Source organism: Monopterus albus, unplaced genomic scaffold (genome assembly GCF_001952655.1).
Source record: "Monopterus albus unplaced genomic scaffold, M_albus_1.0 scaffold7.1, whole genome shotgun sequence".
NCBI classification, from domain to species: Eukaryota; Metazoa; Chordata; class Actinopteri; order Synbranchiformes; family Synbranchidae; genus Monopterus; species Monopterus albus.
In genome coordinates this window covers 2,044,143-2,065,774 of record NW_018127887.1, presented here as the reverse complement: position 1 = coordinate 2,065,774, position 21,632 = coordinate 2,044,143, and the positions used below count along the sequence as shown (strand labels likewise).

The window sequence follows — 21,632 nt, the reverse complement described above, 5'->3', positions numbered from 1 at the left end:
AAGGTCATATGCACAGTAGGTACAACAAAATTTACACAGACGTCTACCATCAAGCCGTTTATACAAAATTCCACATTCACTGTTCACTCTGTTTGTATTGCACTTTCCTATTCCCCCGGCCTATGAGCTCATTCCACACAACTACTACACTGCTACCTAACATTCCCATCCCTACACTGCATGGGTCTCTAGTCTAGTAATGTTGAATCATGTTGATAAATTAGTGTGGCCAGCACCAACACATTACAGTACAAAGGTTTGGGGTCAGCCAGGGCCTTTCTGTGTAGAGTCTGCATGTGTTCGCCCGGTAGCTTGTGTGGGTTTCCTCTGGGTACTCCCACACACACACACACACACACACACACACCACTATTGCTGATGTACGGTGCAGAGCAAGGAGTGTAAAATGGGTTTATCTGGCTTTTTTCTGAAAATGGCTGGTTGCTGTGGCCAGGATTGTGACTATGAGAGTGGTGAGAGTTAATGTGTTAATTAGGAAGAAGCTTTATAAGGGATCTTACACTACCAGTCAGGAGTTTGGACACACTTTCCTATTCAATTCAGTGGGAAAGCGTGTCCAAATATTTGACAGTAGGCAAATTATTATAACTCTAGACAAGCTGAGCCAACTACTTCCTCAGCCTTGATTTTAATATTAAGCTAAGGTAACTGACTGGTACCTTAATATTTACCATACGCACATGAGGGTGGTATCAATTTTCTCATCCAATACTTGGCAAGAAAGTGCTTTGCTTTCTGTTCTCCAGTCCAAAGCTACAATACTATCTTGGTATAGCTATATGTTCAGTGCACACTGTGAAGTACAACTTAGCATTTGACCGTTTCAGCAGGCTCAGTCATGTCAGCATGACCTGTGCTGAAACAGTCTTGACATAGCTCATGTCCTTATGCTGGTTCTGAGAATTACACGCACAAAAAGAAGAAGGAGGAGAGAGTGCATCAGAGTGAAAAGAGCAGAGATATTTTCAGTCTTTCTGAGTCTTTGTAAGAAAGTTGTTTTCTGGTGAGGCAGCTGGTGAGGATTAGAGATCATGTGAGGATGGTCAGGATGTCGGTTTGTGGGCGGAGGCCCGGCTGTGGTACTGTGGACATCCAGAGAGGCTTTCCTTATGCATGTAGATTCACACACAAATCAAAAGATGCAGGAAAGTGAAAGAGAGCAGGGTGGGAGATAAGAGATTAAAGGAGGAAAGAGCAGTAGCAGGTGCATACAGAACTGTAGGAGGATGCTGGATGACTGACAGATCAAAATGTGTGTGATATTGTGATGAGGAGGAGGGTGTTTTGGAGTGAGATCAGGGTGAGAGGTTGATCTGACTCAGCCCTCACAGCCACTTCCTTTGGCATGTTTAGAATGGACAGATGAAAGGAGCGACTCATCATGTGGTCAGCTGACTCACCATATAGGAATGGGTACTGGGAAAGGAAGCACATACTGGATGACGGGGGCTGTATGCATGTGTATGAATATACTCGGTCTTTGGTCCTCAACAGAGGCACAATTATTCCATTTCCCGTCAACCCAGAGGAATTCAGTGTGAGATTTCTTCTCTGTGAGTCGTGCTCTCTCACCTGCCGTCACTCTGTGGATACTGTTTCATCTTTACCCTCAGCCTTGGAATTCCCCAGCTTGTGTGGCTTTACTTGTAAAGGAAGTTAAAGTTTGTACAGGCTGTGCTGTTCTGTTTATGATTTAATACTTCAAACTGTACTTCTGTTTTCTCTTCACACAATTTAGTTAGCTTATTTTAAGGATGTCAGAAGTCTTCTCCAGCTCTAACAAAGGAAAACAATAATAAAATAAAAATTCTGTGTGGTAATTTTGCAGAATTTTAGAGTTGGACATGTATGAGCATGAACGAAATAAATAGAGGATTATGTGGATGGTGTGTGTCAGTGGCGTAATTGCTTGTTTTTGTGAAAGCAGAGATATTTTGTCATGCTGAGTGTCTAGTGACTGTGTGTGTATGAGTGAATATTTAACTGGCTGCTACTGTAGATTTGATGTGCTCTATGAAAATGTGTTAAGTGTGAACAGGTTTCTAAAGCTTGTGAAACATTTATTTCTTTCCTGCTTACGCTCTTATAATTTACTGTAAACATAGATAGTAATATAGTGCAGTCTATGTGTGTGTGTGTGTGTGTGTGTGTGTGTGTGTGTGTGTGTGAGCCCGTGTTGACTCACAGTTACGATAATGACTCTGGCAGAGCAGTGGATGAACTCCTCATGCTGACTGTAAAGAGCAGAAAGAGAGAGAAAGACAGAGAGAGAGAGGCGAGGGGGCTGTTCTCTCGGTGGCATCTCCATCTCATAACTCATCTGCCACTGAGTGCATTCATACACACACACTCATACAATGCTGAGGATTACAGCACTTACAGTGCAGTATAATACTTCAGTATAGGGTGGGACTGACTTCAGTCGGAGCAGCAAGTGTGAAAATATCTCCAAGGAGGAAATAGCACATCGTGTTGTAGCTGAAAGGATCATTTGCAACAGGTTAGTGCTTGTCTTTTCACTGGTGACCAAATTGTTCATTTTTTTGTTATTCAGTGATATAAAGACAAAGATGCTGTTTCACTTATAGCCTTATCATTTCAAACCTGTGTTAAATTCTGTATTGTGATGGGGCAGTACAGACAATGACGTAGCAGTTTCACTTTCAGTCTATTTTTGAACCTCAATCATTCACCTGTAGCCATGCAAAGTGAGTGATCGCCTCATGTCTTGAAAAACTTGCTGTCATGGTTTGTTGGACTTTAAATGTATTTTTCCCTATCAGAGTTCTTTCCAGGAGGAGAGCAGTTTCATTTGTAAGTTACGCTCTGGTGATCTTGTATGCCGTGACACAAGAATTAGGTGTAGTCCATTGCAGAGAAAACACTTCCGTCCTCTCACTTGTCTGTTCGCACAAACTAAATGTGATGCCTCTCGGTGAGTCTGAGATTGATTTTTTGAATATCAATGTCCTACTTTATACTGAGTATACTGAATGTGTGCCCACATTGCCTTTCTTCATTTAATTTGTTCTTTTACTCGCTAAATGTTGCATATGTGAATGCCAGGTGACCACACCTGGATCCTGTCCTACATCAGTGCCGGTATATATAGCCACAGGATGCACTCCCTGCAAACCTCATTCTGTCATTTAAATCCTGTGTGATGAAGTCTTCCTTCGTGTGCACAGTCACTGATCTCAGGTAAGGCAAACAAAGTCCAGGCTAATTAATGGCAGACAGGCTAGCTTCTAAAATTCCCTGGTTACCCATCCTCCAGCATAAGATACAGTGACATTTATTTTCTATATTTTGAAGATAGTAATTCAAATTCTCATCCTCATATTCACTCATCTTTGCACATCACCATGCTGTAGCAGATATACAGTGTTTTCTAATTAATTAATTAATTAATCACAGTTGTTTGTTTTTGAAAACCCCAGGAAATATGTTTTATTTGCCACAAGGCTGATTGCTTTAAGTCTCGGCATATGATGCACAATCCAGTTTAAGTGGTTAGATCATACTCTGTATATGGAGATAGCGGTGGACTAACTGATCTTCAGTTCGATGTCTTATAGTTTGAATCAGATAAGACTGAGTTTCCTGCATCTGGCCAGTTCCCTAAAGTCTTACTTGGGTTTCTGATCCCAGCAAGATCTTGCAGATTCCTCTTACACTTTTCTCTCATTGTCTTAAAGCAATACTACAGCATTTTGGCAAATGAGATTATTTCCTTTCTTGATGAGACCTAGAAAAGCAAAGCAATACCACACTCATATGTGCACACTAGATATGACTCTACAGCCATCAACTGGTTAACTTAGTTTAGCACAAAGACTGGAACTGGAGAAATAGCTTGCCTGGCTATGTCCAAAGGTATAACATATACCTGCAAGCACCTCTAAAGTTCACTGTATAACCCTTCATTGGATTTGTGAGTGTGTGTGTGTGTGTGTGTGTGTGTGTGTACATGTGTGTGTGAGCTTTAGTGGTGCTGATTGTGGATTTTGTTACTTTCAAATCACCAGGCTAACGGTTTCCCCTGTTTCCAGTCTTAATACACTTGTAGACATTTTGCTGGAAGCTAGATGAGTAATTTGATACCAGTACCATATTTGCATTATACATATGAAGCATCAACTAGCAGGTGGTTAGCCTTGGTTTAGAATATTCTTTTAACCTGATGGAAGCCTTATTGTGCCTCTTAGCACAGTAAATGTGCCATTCAGAAGGACAAATGCTTAAAAAAATAGATTTGTCTCCACTCCATAATGTGGCTGACTCACATTTCTCTCACATTTTGAATGTCACACTGATCAAATTCATCAGTCACTACTTCATAAACCTAATTGTCAGTTCTGCATTGGTTAGGTCAACAAGCCTCCATGTCCCTGTCACAATGAAAAGGAAACTTTACCACTAAATCCATACTCTCCGCACCTATCTGCCTCGCAGGCACATGATTACTCATATTCACGGTGTTACCCCCTCTGCCATTAAGGATAATTGCTTTGCTTGTCCTGTGTGTGAACTCACTTACACACACTGAAGAACATTCACTCCCTTATAACATGTAACTGCAACTGGAGGCACACCACGTGCAGGAGGACCTCAGGGGGAATGACAAGTTACAACCTTAACAACCTCTTCATCCTCATGTCTCCACTTACTTCTGCTCCTCATAGCCGAGCGATCACTGACTGACTCATTCACTTCCTTGTTCTGAATTCTCAGATGGTCGATGACACCAAACATAAATATTGGAGGGATGAAAGACAAAGTGATGACTATAGCTTCTTTGGATGTCCCCTGGGGCTACTATTTCCATTTAGCTGTGGCTCAGTCATCATCCTAGGTTGGTGATGCAGAGCATTTACCAGCAAAGCCAGAGGAGGTCAGAATTTAATTTCCTTTCTCTTAACTCACCCAGTGTTGTTTCAGTGTGATGTGGCACGCTGGCACTGTGACAGATCTTTTTCTTGAACAAACACATGTATTAATTGGCACCTTTTGGTGTCTGCATGTTGGATTTATATTTATTCAGATGAAATTTTTGCCCATGAACATGACAGAAAAGAAGGGGAAGAGGAGGTGGGATGAACAGTGTGTCTTATGATAAATGTTCCCCCTTTCAGCTCCTGTTCAAATGAAGCCATCTGGAAGCAAACATGAGTCATAGCTCTTATGTTGGAAGCATATTATTAGACCTGCCTGACCTGATACCTTTATGTTGCACATTTAATGTCAACAATCTCAGTTTAGACTATAGCTCAGAACTGATTATTCAAACATGATGAATGTCGTTTTTGTACCCTGCTCTCTGCTTCTATATCATATCACACTTTTCCTTTTTCTCATCTCCCTCTACCCTTCAAAGTTGTTTGACATTTTGGTAAATACTCTTATTTGTATTATATGAGGTGGTTGATACCACCATTATGCTGTATCAGTTCATTAAATATGAAGCTACAAGCAGTAGTGGTTAGCTTAGATAAGCAGAAAGATTGGAAACATGGTAGCCTGCTTCTGTCCAGTGTTTACAAAATCTGCCTATCGTCACCTCTAGAGCTCATTAACTAAAATCCTATATTTTATTTGTTTAAACTGTACCAAAACTAAAATGTAAAAATTACAAGTTGTGGTTTCAGAGGTGCTGGTAGATGAATTCTGTTACCTTTAAGGCATATTCACGTTGCAGTGGTAAAGCAAGGTTCTTGTGCTGCCACACAGGTCCAGCAGTAGCATATCTATCTGCAGACTGAAAGACATGGGCTAAACGTTTAGGGGAGTAATGTGATGTATCCAGTTGTGCCCCTAACCCTTCCCCTACTGTAAGTTATACCCCTACTAGACATGCCTCACGCCCACCTGTGGGTGTAGACAGACATGGTGGTAGCTGGGAGAGTCTTTAGGGGCGTAATTTGATGCATCATGTTCCGCTCCTCTTGCAGTTCATACACATACCCTTCTCTGCAGGTGGGTGCAGTATTTACCCTTCCAAAACAGCAGGTCCTTACCTACATAATATGTATTATATAATACTATTAAGCACATTGAAACAGCAGCATGTCTAAAACTAAATAAATAACCCATACCTCTGTTTGTTATGTGCCAGACTATTTCCAGGCCTGGCACAGTTTCTCTAGTAAATCACACCTTCTCTAGGTGAATATATTTAAAGTATTTCCCAAAATGTCAAACTATTCCTTTAAAATCACCAACTCCAAAGCTAAAATGTCATCTCAATCAAAAATAACAACTTTATTTTTCAAACCTGATACGACTGTTTCACTGTCATGATGTTTGTGATGGTTTTGGTCTCTAGCAGAGGACTCTGGTGCTGCCTGCTGATCCAGGTAGGTGGAGTACCGGGACGGAGTTTCCTCTGAGTTTTGCTGACACTGCCTCTTCAGAAATATTCCACTGAGCCTCATGAGGTTACATGTCTTTTACAATTGGGTCATGGGTTTGGTTATGGCTTGCTATGTAACCACACCCTCTGCTGTTCATTTGTAGAGTGCACCATCAAGCGGTGAGAGGAAACTTCCCTCGGCAGAGATCAACTATGTTTGACCTGCAACCAGTTAACAACACAAAGCTTGCCATTTTGCTCTTTTTCTAAATCTTGCGTAACATGTTTCAAAGGGCTGTCTATAACAATCAGACTTGTTGAGTAAAAGACTGCACTCAGAAACTGATTTCATTTGGTGGCATAGATGTTTGTAACTAGTCTCTAGCACCATATGAAATCAGTGTTCTGGGACGTGGACTATCAGCATGTACAGACTCCGTACATGAATAACCTGAAATACAAGATGTTCTTGTGATGCCTCAAATGTAGGTCACATTTGTATAAATTACTGTGTTCTCCTGCTTCATTCACTAACTGGTCACAGCTGCCATGCTGCTTCTCATTATATTTTTCCCTGTCTGTCTCTCCCATTTGACTCAATTATGAATTATTCATGAATCCACCTTTATTCATTTATAAATTCTGTTTCCATTACCTGTGTACTTTGATACACTTTGGTTGTTTAACTGATATTTTTTTCTCAACTGTGGCCACAACTGAAAACAGATTCAGACAATTGAGATCATGGTAAACAATAATAGAAAGCAGAGAAGTCAGAGTCAGAAATGTCTTTTGCACAACAATATCTATCCAAAGTTTGCTATTATTAGCTCCCCTTAGCCGCAGTAAGCTACCGGCCATACCACACCAGGCAAGGATGTAGCAGCAAAGCTGATGCTGTGTTGTATTGCCTATGAAATTAACTTTTCATTTGTAAGTGCAAGAACATATTTCTTTTTTCAGAAGTTATCTTTAAGGGCCCACTCTAAAGTTACCATTCATCCTATTGCAGGGTTTTTCTCAACTAAATGTGAAAAGTACTATTTAAATTTTTTTAAAGAAGTGAGTATATACAGGTTACAGTTTTTTATGTATTTGCTACAGTTGCATTTTGTTATCATAATAAATCTTTTCAGTGCAGCTATTTACGTGTCCTTGGCCTCCTTATGCACTTGCATGTTGTCACCTGGAGATAACTGCTTTTTCTACTGAGCACCAGATGCAATCAATTTGAATGGTTTGGGATGTAATTCTGTTGTAATCCATTTAACCTCACTTGCTGAAAATGAAACTGCCTCCCAAAGGTAAATATGTTCAATGGTAATAAAAGAAAAGTCTTGTCACCTGTTTGAGCAAATAAATAATTAAATAATTTTAAGTGGAGATGAAAGCTCCAGAAGAGCATCTGTGGACTGTATCCTAACACTGCTTTCTTTGTCAAATATCGTTTCCAAGTTTAAGAATAAAATTTCAGTCTCAACCTTTTTTCCGATATGGACAAGAAGTGTTCACAAAAAATGGAAATTTCAACATATAGAGTTCCAAGACAACTGAAAACATTTGCTGGGGCAGATACAATGAAAGCTCCAAAACTGCTACTAAATGTACCTTGTGGTGATGTTTAATCCAGTACATTCCATGTGTTTGTAGGATTGTTTTTATTTCAAACAACTATAAACTCACAATTATCCAGATATTATGTTTGAATGTAGGCCACAGGTGAAAAGGTATAGTACATGCCTTCTTATCCATTTCAAAATGCCCTCTCCACTCTGACTTTACTGCAGCAGTGGTGTCAGGCTTCATTTTTCATGACACCAATGAGTTGACTAAATTGATATTAAACAAAATAGAACAAAAGGCCCTACTGAGGTTACAATGTGCCTTTTAACAGCAGAGCTGTGGGGTCAAAGAAGTTTATCATGTCCTGTTTGACTAATGTCGGATCGTCCTAGAGGGAACGAACAAACAGATCTAGTATGCCTATAAAATCTCATTCTGATCCTTATGTGGAGGTTTAAGAAAAAGATGGTTTATTGCGTAGCGTAAATATTCCATTAAGATTATTTGTTACACATAAAGTGTCCAAAGTTTGATGAGAAGCAAAGAAATTTGACAGAATCTCACATATTTTTTTCCATGCATTGGTTTCACTGAACTGAATTTTTTTTAAATGTTGTGGAGTATATATCAAATTCAGTAAACAGAAGATGAAAAAATACACAGGCATTCTGATGCAATATTGATATGATAATATTCCTTTTATTAATACTCACATCTGTGTGTTTGAGTGCAAACAATTCAAAGGAGACATTTTTCTCACTTTATTTCTACACTGTGGCTCACCAACCATGACAGTTAATGCATAAAAGTGTATCTGGGGCAAAAATATGATGTTGGTATCCCCTGACAGCTCTCAATAATAATAAATATATATATTTAAGATGTGACAATGAAATAAGTAAATGCACTCCTGCAAAAACTAATATAGAAATAATCGTAACAAAAATAAATCTATATGAATGTGCAACTTAAATTTGTTTCCATTAATCCTCAGTGGTTAGAAACATGAAGATATTCAAGGTCCTTTCAAAAAGTCTGATTGGCTCCTCCCACCTCATGATGTGTTAGCAGCGGATCTCTGAACCCTCTCCTGATTGGTCCATTTCCAAGACTACCGCCATATTCAAAGTTCCGCAGCGGTGTGTGTTGTTATCGATCTCCTATTTCTTTGTACACATCAGACTATTTTTTTTCATATGTATGGACTTAACTTAGCTCGCTTAGCAATAGCTTCATTTCCAGTGTAACTGATTTCAAAACAAAGCCTCCCACAAAATGGAAGAAAATGAAGAAGTTAGTGGAAGAACGGTGGAAAACAAAACGCAGAAACTTCGCAGGATGTCATCGAGGACGTGCACCGCCAGTGTCATTACCGCTGCAGAGCCCTCTCCACAAACACTCCGAAGGAACAAATCCAAAAAGTACGTAACCACGTGTTAAAATATGGAACTTATTTAATTACTAGGTCTCTCATAATATAACCTGATTATAGCACCTTCTTTATCACGAGCTAGTTACCCGAGTTAGCCAACTGCGACGGCTAGGGCTGGTATTCTAACTGGCAAACGGTGCCTTCATGTGCACCTCGGAAGCCATAACTTCGGATATTGTGACCATGAACTGCCTTGGATTAAACTGTATGTGGTCTGTGAGATTAGTATCACCATCAATTAATCTACAGAGTATTTCCTGGATTCATTGATTTGTTGTTTTCATTGATTATTTGTTTTGTTTATGTATTGTCCAAGAGTAATGAAAAATTCAGTGACGTCTTTAAATGTCTTCTTTGTATGACAAGCATCTCTAAGCACAAAGATATTCTATGGCAAAGAAGCACCGAGAAGCTGGACCCGCAGATATTTGACATATATATTCCAGCCACTAATAAGTTAATTAACTAATCATTTCACCTCTACTCAATATTTTTTAAGCTGGAACCAGTAAATGGTTGGCATTTTTGCTTGAGCAATAATCAAACTTAAGATCAAATGTTCTGCTGATCAGCTGACTTCTAGAGTCAATGCTAATGTGAGTTAGAGGCAGCATTCTAGTAGCATGTTGACTGTTTTTCTGCTGCTTTCAGGTATTTATTTAATTTTACTCTTTCAGCTCATCTTTCAGCATTTCAGTGTTCATTCCTCTAATACAATATTCCTCCATCACAATATGTGACATATTTTCAACATAACTGGAACAGAAATGGCATTTACAAAGGCATCCATTATATTAAAGCAGCTCTAAAGCAGTATCTATAAAAGCAATGATTCTCTGACTTCTCCTGGATACATTTGATAAACCATTATAATAACTTGGTTACCTAGAGTAACACAAGCTGTTTAAATTCAGGTGAAGTTTGGTCATGTAACTTGAACTTGTTTGTGGTGTGTTTCTGCTGCTAGTGTGTGCACATTTAATTACATTCTGTTCCTCTTTATCAATACAATATAAAGAAACTGCACGGAGCACTAAGGAGAATCTGAACAAAATTTAACTAGACATGCAAGTTTAAAAAAAGCCAAGCTGTATGAAGTACACAGTATAAAGTGTGTTTTTACTGTGCATAAAGGTTACTTGTTTGTCTTGTTTGCTGTAGACCTCCACTGCAGAGAGTCAGCTCCTTCACCTTTCTCACTCCAGGGACTCCATGGGACTTCAGTCTAGTGAGTTAATGTGACTTATTCTTCCACGTTTTGTACTCATACTATCTCTGATATTTGGAATTGTGTTTTGTTGTGTGTAGGAATATTTTGGGCTGTGATCATTTGTATCAGAGATATTGCTGCCAATGTGTTGTTTTAATACTGATTGGAGTTTTGAATATAAAAAATGCATGTTATGTTTCTACAGAAGAGAAAGCGCAGAGATCAGGAGGAGGATACAGTTAGTCTGTCCAGTTTTGACATCAAGGTAAGAGTCAGGACAGGCTCTGGTCTGTCTGTTGGGTGCAAGTATAGTCCAGCACCCTTGAATGTGTCCTCAGAGCAAACTTTAATTCCACTGCATGACTCAGACATTAACCGCAGCCAGCCTTGAGCGCTCTCAAGTGTTATGAGCTGGGTTAATCCCACCCTCCCCTAGACTGGCACAACCAAAGTTTGGCTGAGGAAATAATAATAAAGAAAATCTAGGCCTCATTGTGCACTTGCATTATCTGTCTCTTGACTATAATGGTTACAAATTCAGTGTTCAGTTCAGCACATTAAAGTGGCTTCATATGGTTTATATTTGTTTTCAACAGGTGTTGAATACCAGTTAAATATCATGTTATTGTATGTCCTTTTCACAGTGCGTAATTGAGAGCCTTGTACTAAACAATACAATTTATTTCAAGTATTCAGTCTACACATCAATAGAGTCGAGTGGAACTGAAGATTGTTTCTTTTGGTGATTACCAGGAACCCAGTAACAAGCGTGTACGACCACTGGCCAAAGTTTCATCCCTTGTCAACTTGATATCTCCTTCAAAGAATGGAGCTGTGCGGCGCTTCGGCCAGACCATACAGGTAACATATATGCCGTCCTTTGCCATGACAATGACTCCACAAACAATCACTGAACTTTGTCTTTGCTTAAAACTTTGTTCCCTAGTCAATGTCATTACTTGGTGAAACCAAGTCACCAGGAATGTCCCTCAAAGCCAGCAGCAAGACAGCAGGTCCCACTCCCACTAAACGCAGAAACAGCACACTGTGGTCAGAGACACTGGATATCCATCAAAAGAGCACATTCTCCACCAAAGAGATTAAGAGACAAGAGGTTGTGTAGTTCACTCTGGAGTACAGTCCTCTTACAAGCACAGAAAGCACTAAACTAATTTGTTGTACTATGGTTTTTAACATTTCTTCTCCAGGCAATTTATGAGCTTTACAGGGGAGAGCAGGATCTTATTGAAGATCTTCAACTTGCACGAAAGGTTGGAAAACTTGCATTTAAAATTAAATAAGTGAAAACATTTACCTTCCCATTGTGGACATATTTGTGCTCTCAATGCTTTTTGCTTGCCTTCAGGCATACCATGATCCCATGCTAAAGCTGTCCATCATGACAGAGGAGGAACTAGCTCACATATTTGGGGACTTGGATGCATACATCCCCTTACATGAGGGTAAACTATTATAACGCATTCCTAGATTTAAACTATTCTGAATGTCACCTGTTTGTGTTTGCTTTGCTTATGTGCATTTCTGTTTGTGTTTTAATCTGCAGACCTGTTGATGAAACTAACAAAGGGAACTGGCCCCAATGGAACAGTGGCTCAGATCGGGCAGATAGTAATAGACTGGGTATATCTGGAAGGAAGTTAACACATTCTGAGAATATACTAGGAGAACGCTTACATTATGCAAGGTTTCTACAGGGTCGTTTAAACACAATGCAGTTAGTCAATAATACACAATTAAATGTGCCAAGGAATGTTTACCCATTATTTGGCCCCAAAGACGGGGGTGTCGGGCCACGTCATCAAAAATCTCCAGAGCCCCACAATAAGCAACACCATTTTCCAGACCTAACCTACCCTTAAGAATCAGACAAACTGAAATAATGGAAAGCTAGTAGGGACAGTACAGCTTACAATTTTGTATTATATTAATTTTTATCACTTAATTTAATTAAGCACGGAAACACTGCAGAAAAGTTAAACCAGTTAAAATTGAGTTATTCTGTGTATGTGCTAAAATTGGCATTTTCCCATTATGACTCATTGATCATTATATATTTATATTTCTTTAGCTGCCTGGTCTGAATGCTTACAAAAACTACTGCAGCAACCAGCTTGCAGCCAAAGCCCTGCTGGACCAGAAGAAGCAGGACAGGCGGGTCCAGGACTTCCTGCAGCGCTGTCTGGAGTCCCCTTTCAGCAGAAAACTGGACCTCTGGAGCTTCCTGGACATCCCACGTTCACGCTTGGTGAAATACCCGCTGCTGCTGCGAGAGATCCTTAGACACACTCCTCCTGATCACCCAGATGTAGTCAGCCTGGAAAAAGCTGTATGATCTCTACTTTATACACATCTTTGCAATCACAGACAAGAGTGTGGAATATATGTAGCTTTTGAATAAGAAAAAATAACTTGGCTGTTAAATTTGTTACTTAGTCTTTTTACCACAACCAAAGTCTTTCTTTATTTTTCCAGATCACTATAATCCAGGAGATCCTGTCTGAAATCAATTTGAGGAAAGGAGAATCTGAATGCAAGTACTATATAAACAAACTGGAGTACTTGGATGAAAAGCAGCGGGACCCTCTCATAGACAACTGTAAGGCCCTACTTTGTCACGGTGAACTGCGGAACAAGAGTGGCTTGGTGAGAATTACAATTACTGTTTTTATTGGCATCTATACGCTATAAAATTATTTTCTACATGCTTTTGGTCATGTAAGTACATTTCATTGTCTGTTAATGTGCATCTGCACAGAGGCTGCACGTGTTCCTCTTCTCTGAACTGCTGGTTCTGACCCGACAAGTGACACGCAATGACAGGAACTGCTTCCAGGTGTATCGACAGCCCATCCCAGTCTGGGACTTGGCTGTAGAAGACGTGCAGGATGGAGAAGTCCGTGTAGGGGGGTCATTCAGAGGGGCTTTTACCACTGGAGAGAAAGGTGGGTTGAACTGTGTTGCACTCCACCTTCTGGCTCTGTGTTTGTAAGATTTGTACAGACAGGCCTAAACCTAGGTAATCAAACTTCACAGAAAAGTCAATACGTGGCATGTTTACTCTTGTTACTGCACCTGAGCAACTATTTTTCACATGCTTGTACTTTTTGGAAGACATCTTTGTGCTTTACTGTACTGTACTTGATAATTTTTACTGACATTGTGTACTTAGGGTGGCATCATGATGCAGTGGTTAGTGCCGTCGCCTCACAGTCAGGAAGGTTCTGGGTTCCAGTCTGTCCGTAGGAGTGAATGTGGTTGTCTGTCTCTGTCAGTCCTGTGATAGAATGACCTGTCCAGGGTGTACCCTGCCTCTCACACAATGGCGCCCCAGGATAAAAGGCATAGATAATAGATGAATGAATGGATTGTGTACTTACCTACATGTCCACAGTTCATCAACAAAGAAAGGAATTTTGGCTTTGCTTAATTTGTGATCCGTATTTTGTGTCTTTTTTTACTTTTAAAACAAGTTTGCTCTCGTTATGGCACCCACTCAAACATTGTTCTTAACATATAGATTAATTTTTTATTCAGAATACCTTTAATTCAGTTAGTGTCCCCCAGAATAGCTTCATGAACTAACATCTCCAATTAATTTTCAACTGTTAAGGGCAAAGTGAGAGTGAAAACAAACTCGGGTAGTATTCCTTCCTCCTCTCCTCTTTGCCCCTCCTGGCTTGTCTCTGAAATGACATCATATGTGTTCACGACAGCCGGAGACATTTATGGCAGTCAGGTAGTGCAGCAGTAAGAACCGGCTCCAGAGCTAATGTACAGTATTGTTCAAAATAATAGCAGTACAATGTGACTAACCAGAATAATCCAGGTTTTTAGTATATTTTTTATTGCTACATGGCAAACAAGTTACCAGTAGGTGCAGTAGATTCTCAGAAAGCAAACAAGACCCAGCATTCATGATATGCACGCTCTTAAGGCTGTGAAATTGGGCAATTAGTTGAAAGGGGTGTGTTCAAAAAAATAGCAGTGTCTGCCGTTGACTGTACAAACACAAAACTATGTTGTACAAACGTTTTTGTTTCTAGGATTTAGCAATCCTGTGAATCACTAAACTAATATTTAGTTGTATGACCACAGTTTTTTATAACTGCTTCACATCTGTGTGGCATGGAGTCAACCAACTTGTGGCACCTTTCAGCTGTTATTACACTCCATGATTCTTTAACAACATTCCACAATTCATTTACATTTCTTGGTTTTGCTTCAGAAACAGCATTTTTGATATCACCCCACAAGTTCTCGATTGGATTAAGGTCCGGGGATTGGGCTGGCCACTCCATAACATTAATTTTGTTGGTTTGGAACCAACACTTTGCTCGTTTACTAGTGTGTTTGGGGTCATTGTCTTGTTGAAACAACCATTTCAAGGGCATGTCCTCTTCAGCATAAGGCAACATGACCTCTTCAAGTATTTTGACATATGCAAACTGATCCATGATCCCTGGTATGCGATAAATAGGCCCAACACCATAGTAGGAGAAACATGCCCATATCATGATGCTTGCACCACCATGCTTCACTGTCTTCACTGTGTACTGTGGCTTGAATTCAGAGTTTGGGGGTCATCTCACAAACTGTCTGTGGCCCTTGGACCCAAAAAGAACAATTTTACTCTCATCAGTCCACAAAATGTTCCTCCATTTCTCTTTAGGCCAGTTGATGTGTTCTTTGGCAAATTGTAACCTCTTCTGCACATGCCTTTTTTTTTAATCCAATCGAGAACTTGTGGGGTGATATCAAAAATGCTGTTTCTGAAGCAAAACCAAGAAATGTAAATGAATTGTGGAATGTTGTTAAAGAATCATGGAGTGTAATAACAGCTGAAAGGTGCCACAAGTTGGTTGACTCCATGCCACACAGATGTGAAGCAGTTATAAAAAACTGTGGTCATACAACTAAATATTAGTTTAGTGATTCACAGGATTGCTAAATCCTAGAAACAAAAACGTTTGTACAACATAGTTTTGTGTTTGTACAGTCAACGGCAGACACTGCTATTTTTTTGAACACACCCTTTTTAACTAATTGCCCAATTGCACAGCCTTAAGAGCGTGCATATCATGAATGCTGGGTCTTGTTTGCTTTCTGAGAATCTACTGCACCTACTGGTAACTTGTTTGCCATGTAGCAATAAAAAATATACTAAAAACCTGGATTATTCTGGTTAGTCACATTGTACTGCTATTATTTTGAACAATACTGTATACGGAATACAGAGCCTGTGGCTTTGGTGGTGTAAATTTAACTTAATGTGCTGACAAGTGGTTTTAAGAAATGGAGTCATCCAATTAAAAACTGTACATGTATATAGTTTATTAAATACACAGCATTTTACACTAGCTTTAAGCACTACAGTTAAATGTTGGAATGCTTTCAAATATCCTGTCATTAATAGTTTTTAATCAACTTCATGCAAGGTGCAGTAAACAGGAAAAAACTAAAGTGCCTACAGCCTTTTCATAGTACTTTATATGCTTTGTAAATTAGGGAAATACAGTATATTTATGGGGTGTGTGGACCACAGGTCATAATCTTGAAGTTACTTAAAGAACTTTTTTAAAGGAAGCATCTTTAAAACTAGATTAAAGTAGACTTTTTGAGTGTTTTTGTTTCTCTGTCCCTCTAGCTAAGAATGTGTTCCGTGTGAGCTCTATGGATCCATCCCATGGCCAGTCCCACACCCTGTATGTCAACGATGTCTACCACAAGCAGCAGTGGCTAAACTGTCTACGCACTGCACTGGCTCAGCAACAGGGGCCTCCACCGACACTTCAGCAGGGAGAGGCCATCAGAGCCAAACTCCCCTCTTCCACCATCTGTAAAGAAGATACAGATGAAAACTGTCCACCTGCCTCTGGCCCTACACTTCGGCGTCAGACACTCTCTAAAACCAGACTGGACCGGAAGTTACAACGCTGTATAAAGAGGAAGGAGACGGGAGTATAGACATGTAGCCGGACCTCTCAGCCAGGCACATAACACGTGTCCTCTTTCACAGTGAATTTTAATATTCCCTATGTGTTTTAGCTTTGTCTCTGTAACTGTACGGAAGTCTTCCGAATCATTTCCGTACAAATTTTAGTCTTTAAAAAGTAAAATTAGTTTACAAAAAGTGATGTGTGACTGAAATGTATGCTTACACCAGCTAAATGTATGTCAAACTGGGGTTTCTGTGTATAAAACTGTTTTATACTACCTGTAGCTCTTTTGTTTCTTGGTTATTTTGTGTCAGCACATTTAACCGTATGTATTTTGCTGTAATCAAAATGTCATTGCTTCTATATTATAGGCAGTGTGCAGTTTAAATGTTTTCTCTGTTAGGAGGGGGTGAAGCTGAGAAATGGTGAGAGCCTCAACTGTGTGTACAGGAAGCAGTGGGGTGAGAGGAAGCTAAACATGTTTGAGAAAGAGTTAAGATAATGATCACCAATACCATAAGGTAACATTTGAGGGGAAAAAAGGGTCACATTTATCTAGATGTACTTTACTGGAATTTCTTAATCAGAAAAAAATAAAACATTTAGTTTGTACTTTAAGAGTTCTGAGTATGATTGACTGTGAACTTGTTACAACACTGTCATCCCACTTGTACTTTGTTGCCTTAGTCATTTCCCTTTACTGCTGACACATCTGTTCAAATGTGTTGCAACACTAAAAGAAACAGAAGCACAGAATAAACTAAACTCCTGTCCACCAAGTGTGTCTAAAAATGACGTACCCATAATGTAGTTTTGCACATTTTGCAACTCAAAATTAAGCTGCTGTTAAGGCAGTAAGTTGTTACAGTGTCTTTAAAAAGTAACCATTAATTCTTTCCAGTTATAACTGGAATTGCTGTAGTTCTTATCAAATCCTGATGAACCCTTTGTGAGACGTGATCTGCTCGCCAGTCAAGCTTGGATTTTGTCTGAAAGATGAAGGTATGAAAGTAGAAGCTACAAAAAAAAATAAATTGCATTAACTTGATTTTACATTTGTGCGTAGCTGATTTTACATGTTGGGAAACCTTAGCTAAACATTTGTCATGACTCTGGACTTTGTACTCACTGCAACGTTGATGATTAGCCATTTCTGGTGTGTGACGGTGATATGCCCCTGAAAAGAAAAGGAGATGCACATTATTATACTTGTTTATATAAAAACAAAGTGTCTGTAGTTTTATTATAAAACCAAGGCCCATTAAAAAAAATAAAATAAATAAATAAAAATGTAAAACTGCAAAAAGTTCAAGTTCATTCTTGTCTGTAAGACAATATAAGAAAGAGGTGCCAATATCATAATTTCCTCCTTTGTACAATGGAACATTTGATTTGAGGTTTGAGTGGTTTGACTCACCTGAAACACAAGACTAACTCGGGCACATGTCGTTAATCCGTCTATGCAAAGCAGTTAGAAACTCCCTGCCTATTATCCTACAGTGGACTGACTAAAGTCTGGACTGAATGATCAACAGTCAATCTAGTTTTGACAATTGCAGCCATGTGAAGCAATATTTGCCCAAAAGGAACTTAAAAAAAATAAATAGATCACTTCTGAAGCTTTAAAAGACAACAGTGAAAGTGATAGTTTTGATCTATATATTTACACAAATGTAAGAGATACAACCATCTGTATTATTTACATTAAAATAAATAGTATATACACATATATAGAACAAATACATACAACAATACTATCCTATGCAAACTACGTCACATTCCCTTAAAGATCAACGAAGTATTACCGGAGTTATAATCACACTTGGTGGGGAAACTAAGTCTTATGTGTTATGTATTTTAAAATGACTTAAGCAATACTTTTAATGCTCATTAAGTGAAAAAGCCAATTACAGAATTCTTAGGGCAACAGTCTGACTAATCTAATGAAAAACATTTCCCTTCCCTTTCCTCTACTAGTCTGGTCATGTTTACACACTTTATCTGTACTGTACTGTACTTCTGCCAGTGTCAACATCCTGTCACATGACTTTGCAGAGAGAGACCACAGATCCAGAAGGTGTAACAGGTTTAGATTTAACCATCTAAGAGGAGCGTCTTAAATTTTCTTAAAATTTCTCATATGTGATTAAACTTCAATAATTGGAGGTGGCATGTAAAAAAGAAAAGTTATGATGCGATTGGGCAAGCCCAGTTTGGAAACAACTTCATGTGCCCTTGTGCCGAGAACCCTCCTCACAGCCACTCTGCTGATCTGCTGCAGACTGAGGGGTGTATCTAAGAGAGAAAAACAGAGGCTATATTTTAGTGTTGCCCTATATAATGCCATGACAGGATGCATACTTTATATAAGCACACTTACTTTCATAGAACTCAAGACAAAGATAAGGGGGAGAGCCCAGACTCGTGTAGTGGATGGGTTTTTTGTTCAGGTTATCCCTGGCGTACACATTTCCTCCAAACTCCACAAGTAGCTCAATCAAGCCAACGCTATTTGTTTTGGCTGCATGATGAAGGGCGGTCTCATGTAGTTTGGCAGCATTCACATTTGCCCCTTGGGAAAAGAAAGATAAACCTGTATAAGTGACAGAAAAGCTTTGTTGTCTGCAATGTCAAATCACTGGTGTGGCAACCAATGCTTAACCAAATTGAACTGCTTTTTGGTTGTGGGCAAGGTTGACGCAAAGGGATAGTTTCCTCTGTGTAACTTAAGTTCGACTTATGGTTCTGTGTCTAATCCATGTAGAAGTATGGCGTAGATTCAAAGCAGAACCATAAATTAAGAGTTAGTTGACTGTGTCAACCACAACAAGTGTGCTACATTGTTTATGGCGTATCACTCCTCTAACCTAAACAATTACCAATTCTAAAGCTAAGGTGCACATAGTTACTGTATATAGTTCCCTACCTACACACAAATGTGGATCTTTTAAATGTATTAATATATATAATTACCATAAAGCAACAACACTAATCTTTACACAAATACATTTCATATTACTGTAATAGTTAATCTTTTAGGGTGATATGCTGGTTGCTATATCTTAAATGTTGTGACATTTGATTTTACTCAGCATTGATGTGCAGAACACAAACACAGACTGACCTGCATTGAGGAGAGCTTTGGCACAGTCATAGTGCTGCCTGGCACAGGCTACATGAAGCGGGGTCCCATAGTGGCAGTCATGGGCCTCCATGAAAGCTCCTTGATCAATCATGAGCTGAACACATTGCAAGTTACCTATTGTGAAAGACCACAAAATCATGTCTGTTTAGAACAAAATGAAATGTTCTGCAGCACAAAGACTTTCCAAGGCTGTAAAATGTCTTGTACTTTTGTTCTTCACAGAGCACCGACACTGCTGTTCAACTTGAACAGATTTTGGCTTAAGGCTCACGTCAAAGCCATTTCCATTTCAGATCTCATATCAACATTACAATCTTCCAAGTCTTCCAGTTCAAGTGCCTTAACAAGCATAATCAGTAGCTACACTTTTGTCCTATAGTCTTAGGGATAAGGCTTTTAAAAGTATTAATCAAAAGCTAAATAGCCAAGTGCTGTGGAGCACAGGGGCCCATCTCAACTCCTGCCCCTCCTGTCTTTTAAATCCCCATATCAAGAAGAAATCTTGACATTGAGAATTTTTCATGTTTTCAAACTGGTTATTCAAAGGGAAAATTTGGAACTTTACACAACTAAGGCCTGTCTGGATGACTCATTTGCTCACTAACATGGTACACCCCAATCTGGCAGTGCAAGACTGCTGACGCAAAGACATTTTGATGGGCAGACACATGGCTCAAAATATATTCCTGTGCAATACTGTATGTAACAAGCCTCCTCCATCTCTCACCTCCCATGCATGCCTCATGAAGAGGTGAGAAGGTAAACAGTGGAGGATTAACTGCTGCTCCATACTGCAACAGAAGCTTGACACATTCCAGGCTCCCAGCTGCACAAGCGTCACACAGAGGAGTGCTACCATCAATGTTACGAGCATCTACCTGTTGGACACAGAGTCATAATAAAGTCACACATGCTCCAGTCAATCCTGCAGTGATGAATAAAACCATAAACTTGGCTTGATTTTCTGGTGAAATGTTTATGTTGAATCAATTTTAGCAAGTGTGAGCCAGTGGCACCATCTCACCTGTGCACCAGCCTTCAGCAGCAGTCTAACACATTGGGTCTGTCCCTGGATACATGCCTCATGCAGAGGGGTGATGGAGTCCACAGCCACAGTGTTAACTGCTGCACCTCCCTCAATCAGCTGCTGCAGCTGGAGGGCTCTGCCCTGTGCAGCAGCCTCATGCACTGCTGACCGCTCGGTCCAGAATCCAAGACCGTGAGCTGCAAATGTGAGAACCAAAACAAACCTGAGCATTTTTATTGATTAAACTTTTCTGGGTGTCTGTGTGTTAATTTATGATTAACAAAATTCTCTGTGCAAATTTACTTTGTCATGCCAATCCAGCAAATACAACTGAAACTGTGAAAACGCTCATCATAACATCCTAGATTTCATCGTTTTTGCAACCATAAAACCAGTTTACTGCTAGCTAACACTGACCTAGTTACATGCTAACTGTTAGCCACTTACCGATTTCTCCATACAAAGACGGTCTGGCCCGAGTGATCTCCATTTCATGTTACCGTTTTCTTCTCCGTAATCGACATAGTCACCCAACGGTGTAATTCATCTTGAAGCAAAAGAATAACGACTGAAAGGCCCGCATTTCTACAAAACACGCGGAACAACCGGGTGGCAAGAGCTCAAGTACATCTGCTGAGGTGCGTGGAATTCTGGGATTTGTAGGTAACCGGCGTACAAAACGAGAACAACTGATAACAGTCATCTTAAATAATTCACTGGTTAAAAAACAGGACACTAAAAATACTAAAACAATGCAAAAAATAATAATACGAGTTTTGTAATGTATATATTTGTTGACATACTTGTGCATTTGTCATGAGTTCCCAGTTGCCATGAAAGTGAAACGACTGTATAGCCTAAAAAAATGGACGATGTCTAACACGTCCCCCTAAATCCTCGGATATCGTGAATGTGGCGACTGCCA

At 39.5% G+C, this 21,632-nt stretch overlaps 2 protein-coding genes across 2 annotated transcripts; one reads left to right on the top strand and one right to left on the bottom strand.

Moving 5' to 3' along the window:
* Nucleotides 1–8,884: 8,884 nt before the first annotated feature.
* Nucleotides 8,885–17,103, top strand: LOC109973582 (neuroepithelial cell-transforming gene 1 protein-like). Its single transcript, XM_020623288.1, has 12 exons — nt 8,885–9,357; nt 10,530–10,596; nt 10,784–10,843; nt 11,332–11,439; nt 11,525–11,692; nt 11,787–11,849; nt 11,945–12,041; nt 12,143–12,219; nt 12,668–12,925; nt 13,072–13,242; nt 13,355–13,541; nt 16,244–17,103. Exons 1-12 carry the CDS (start codon nt 9,212–9,214, stop codon nt 16,561–16,563), a joined length of 1,722 nt encoding a protein of 573 aa, XP_020478944.1. The 5' UTR covers nt 8,885–9,211; the 3' UTR covers nt 16,564–17,103.
* A 1,143-nt stretch (nt 17,104–18,246) lies between these two features.
* Nucleotides 18,247–21,504, bottom strand: asb13b (ankyrin repeat and SOCS box containing 13b). Its single transcript, XM_020623301.1, has 6 exons — nt 21,155–21,504; nt 20,705–20,904; nt 20,408–20,558; nt 19,660–19,794; nt 18,916–19,107; nt 18,247–18,830 (listed from the first exon to the last, which is right to left on the bottom strand). Exons 1-6 carry the CDS (start codon nt 21,195–21,197, stop codon nt 18,682–18,684), a joined length of 870 nt encoding a protein of 289 aa, XP_020478957.1. The 5' UTR covers nt 21,198–21,504; the 3' UTR covers nt 18,247–18,681.
* Nucleotides 21,505–21,632: the final 128 nt, after the last annotated feature.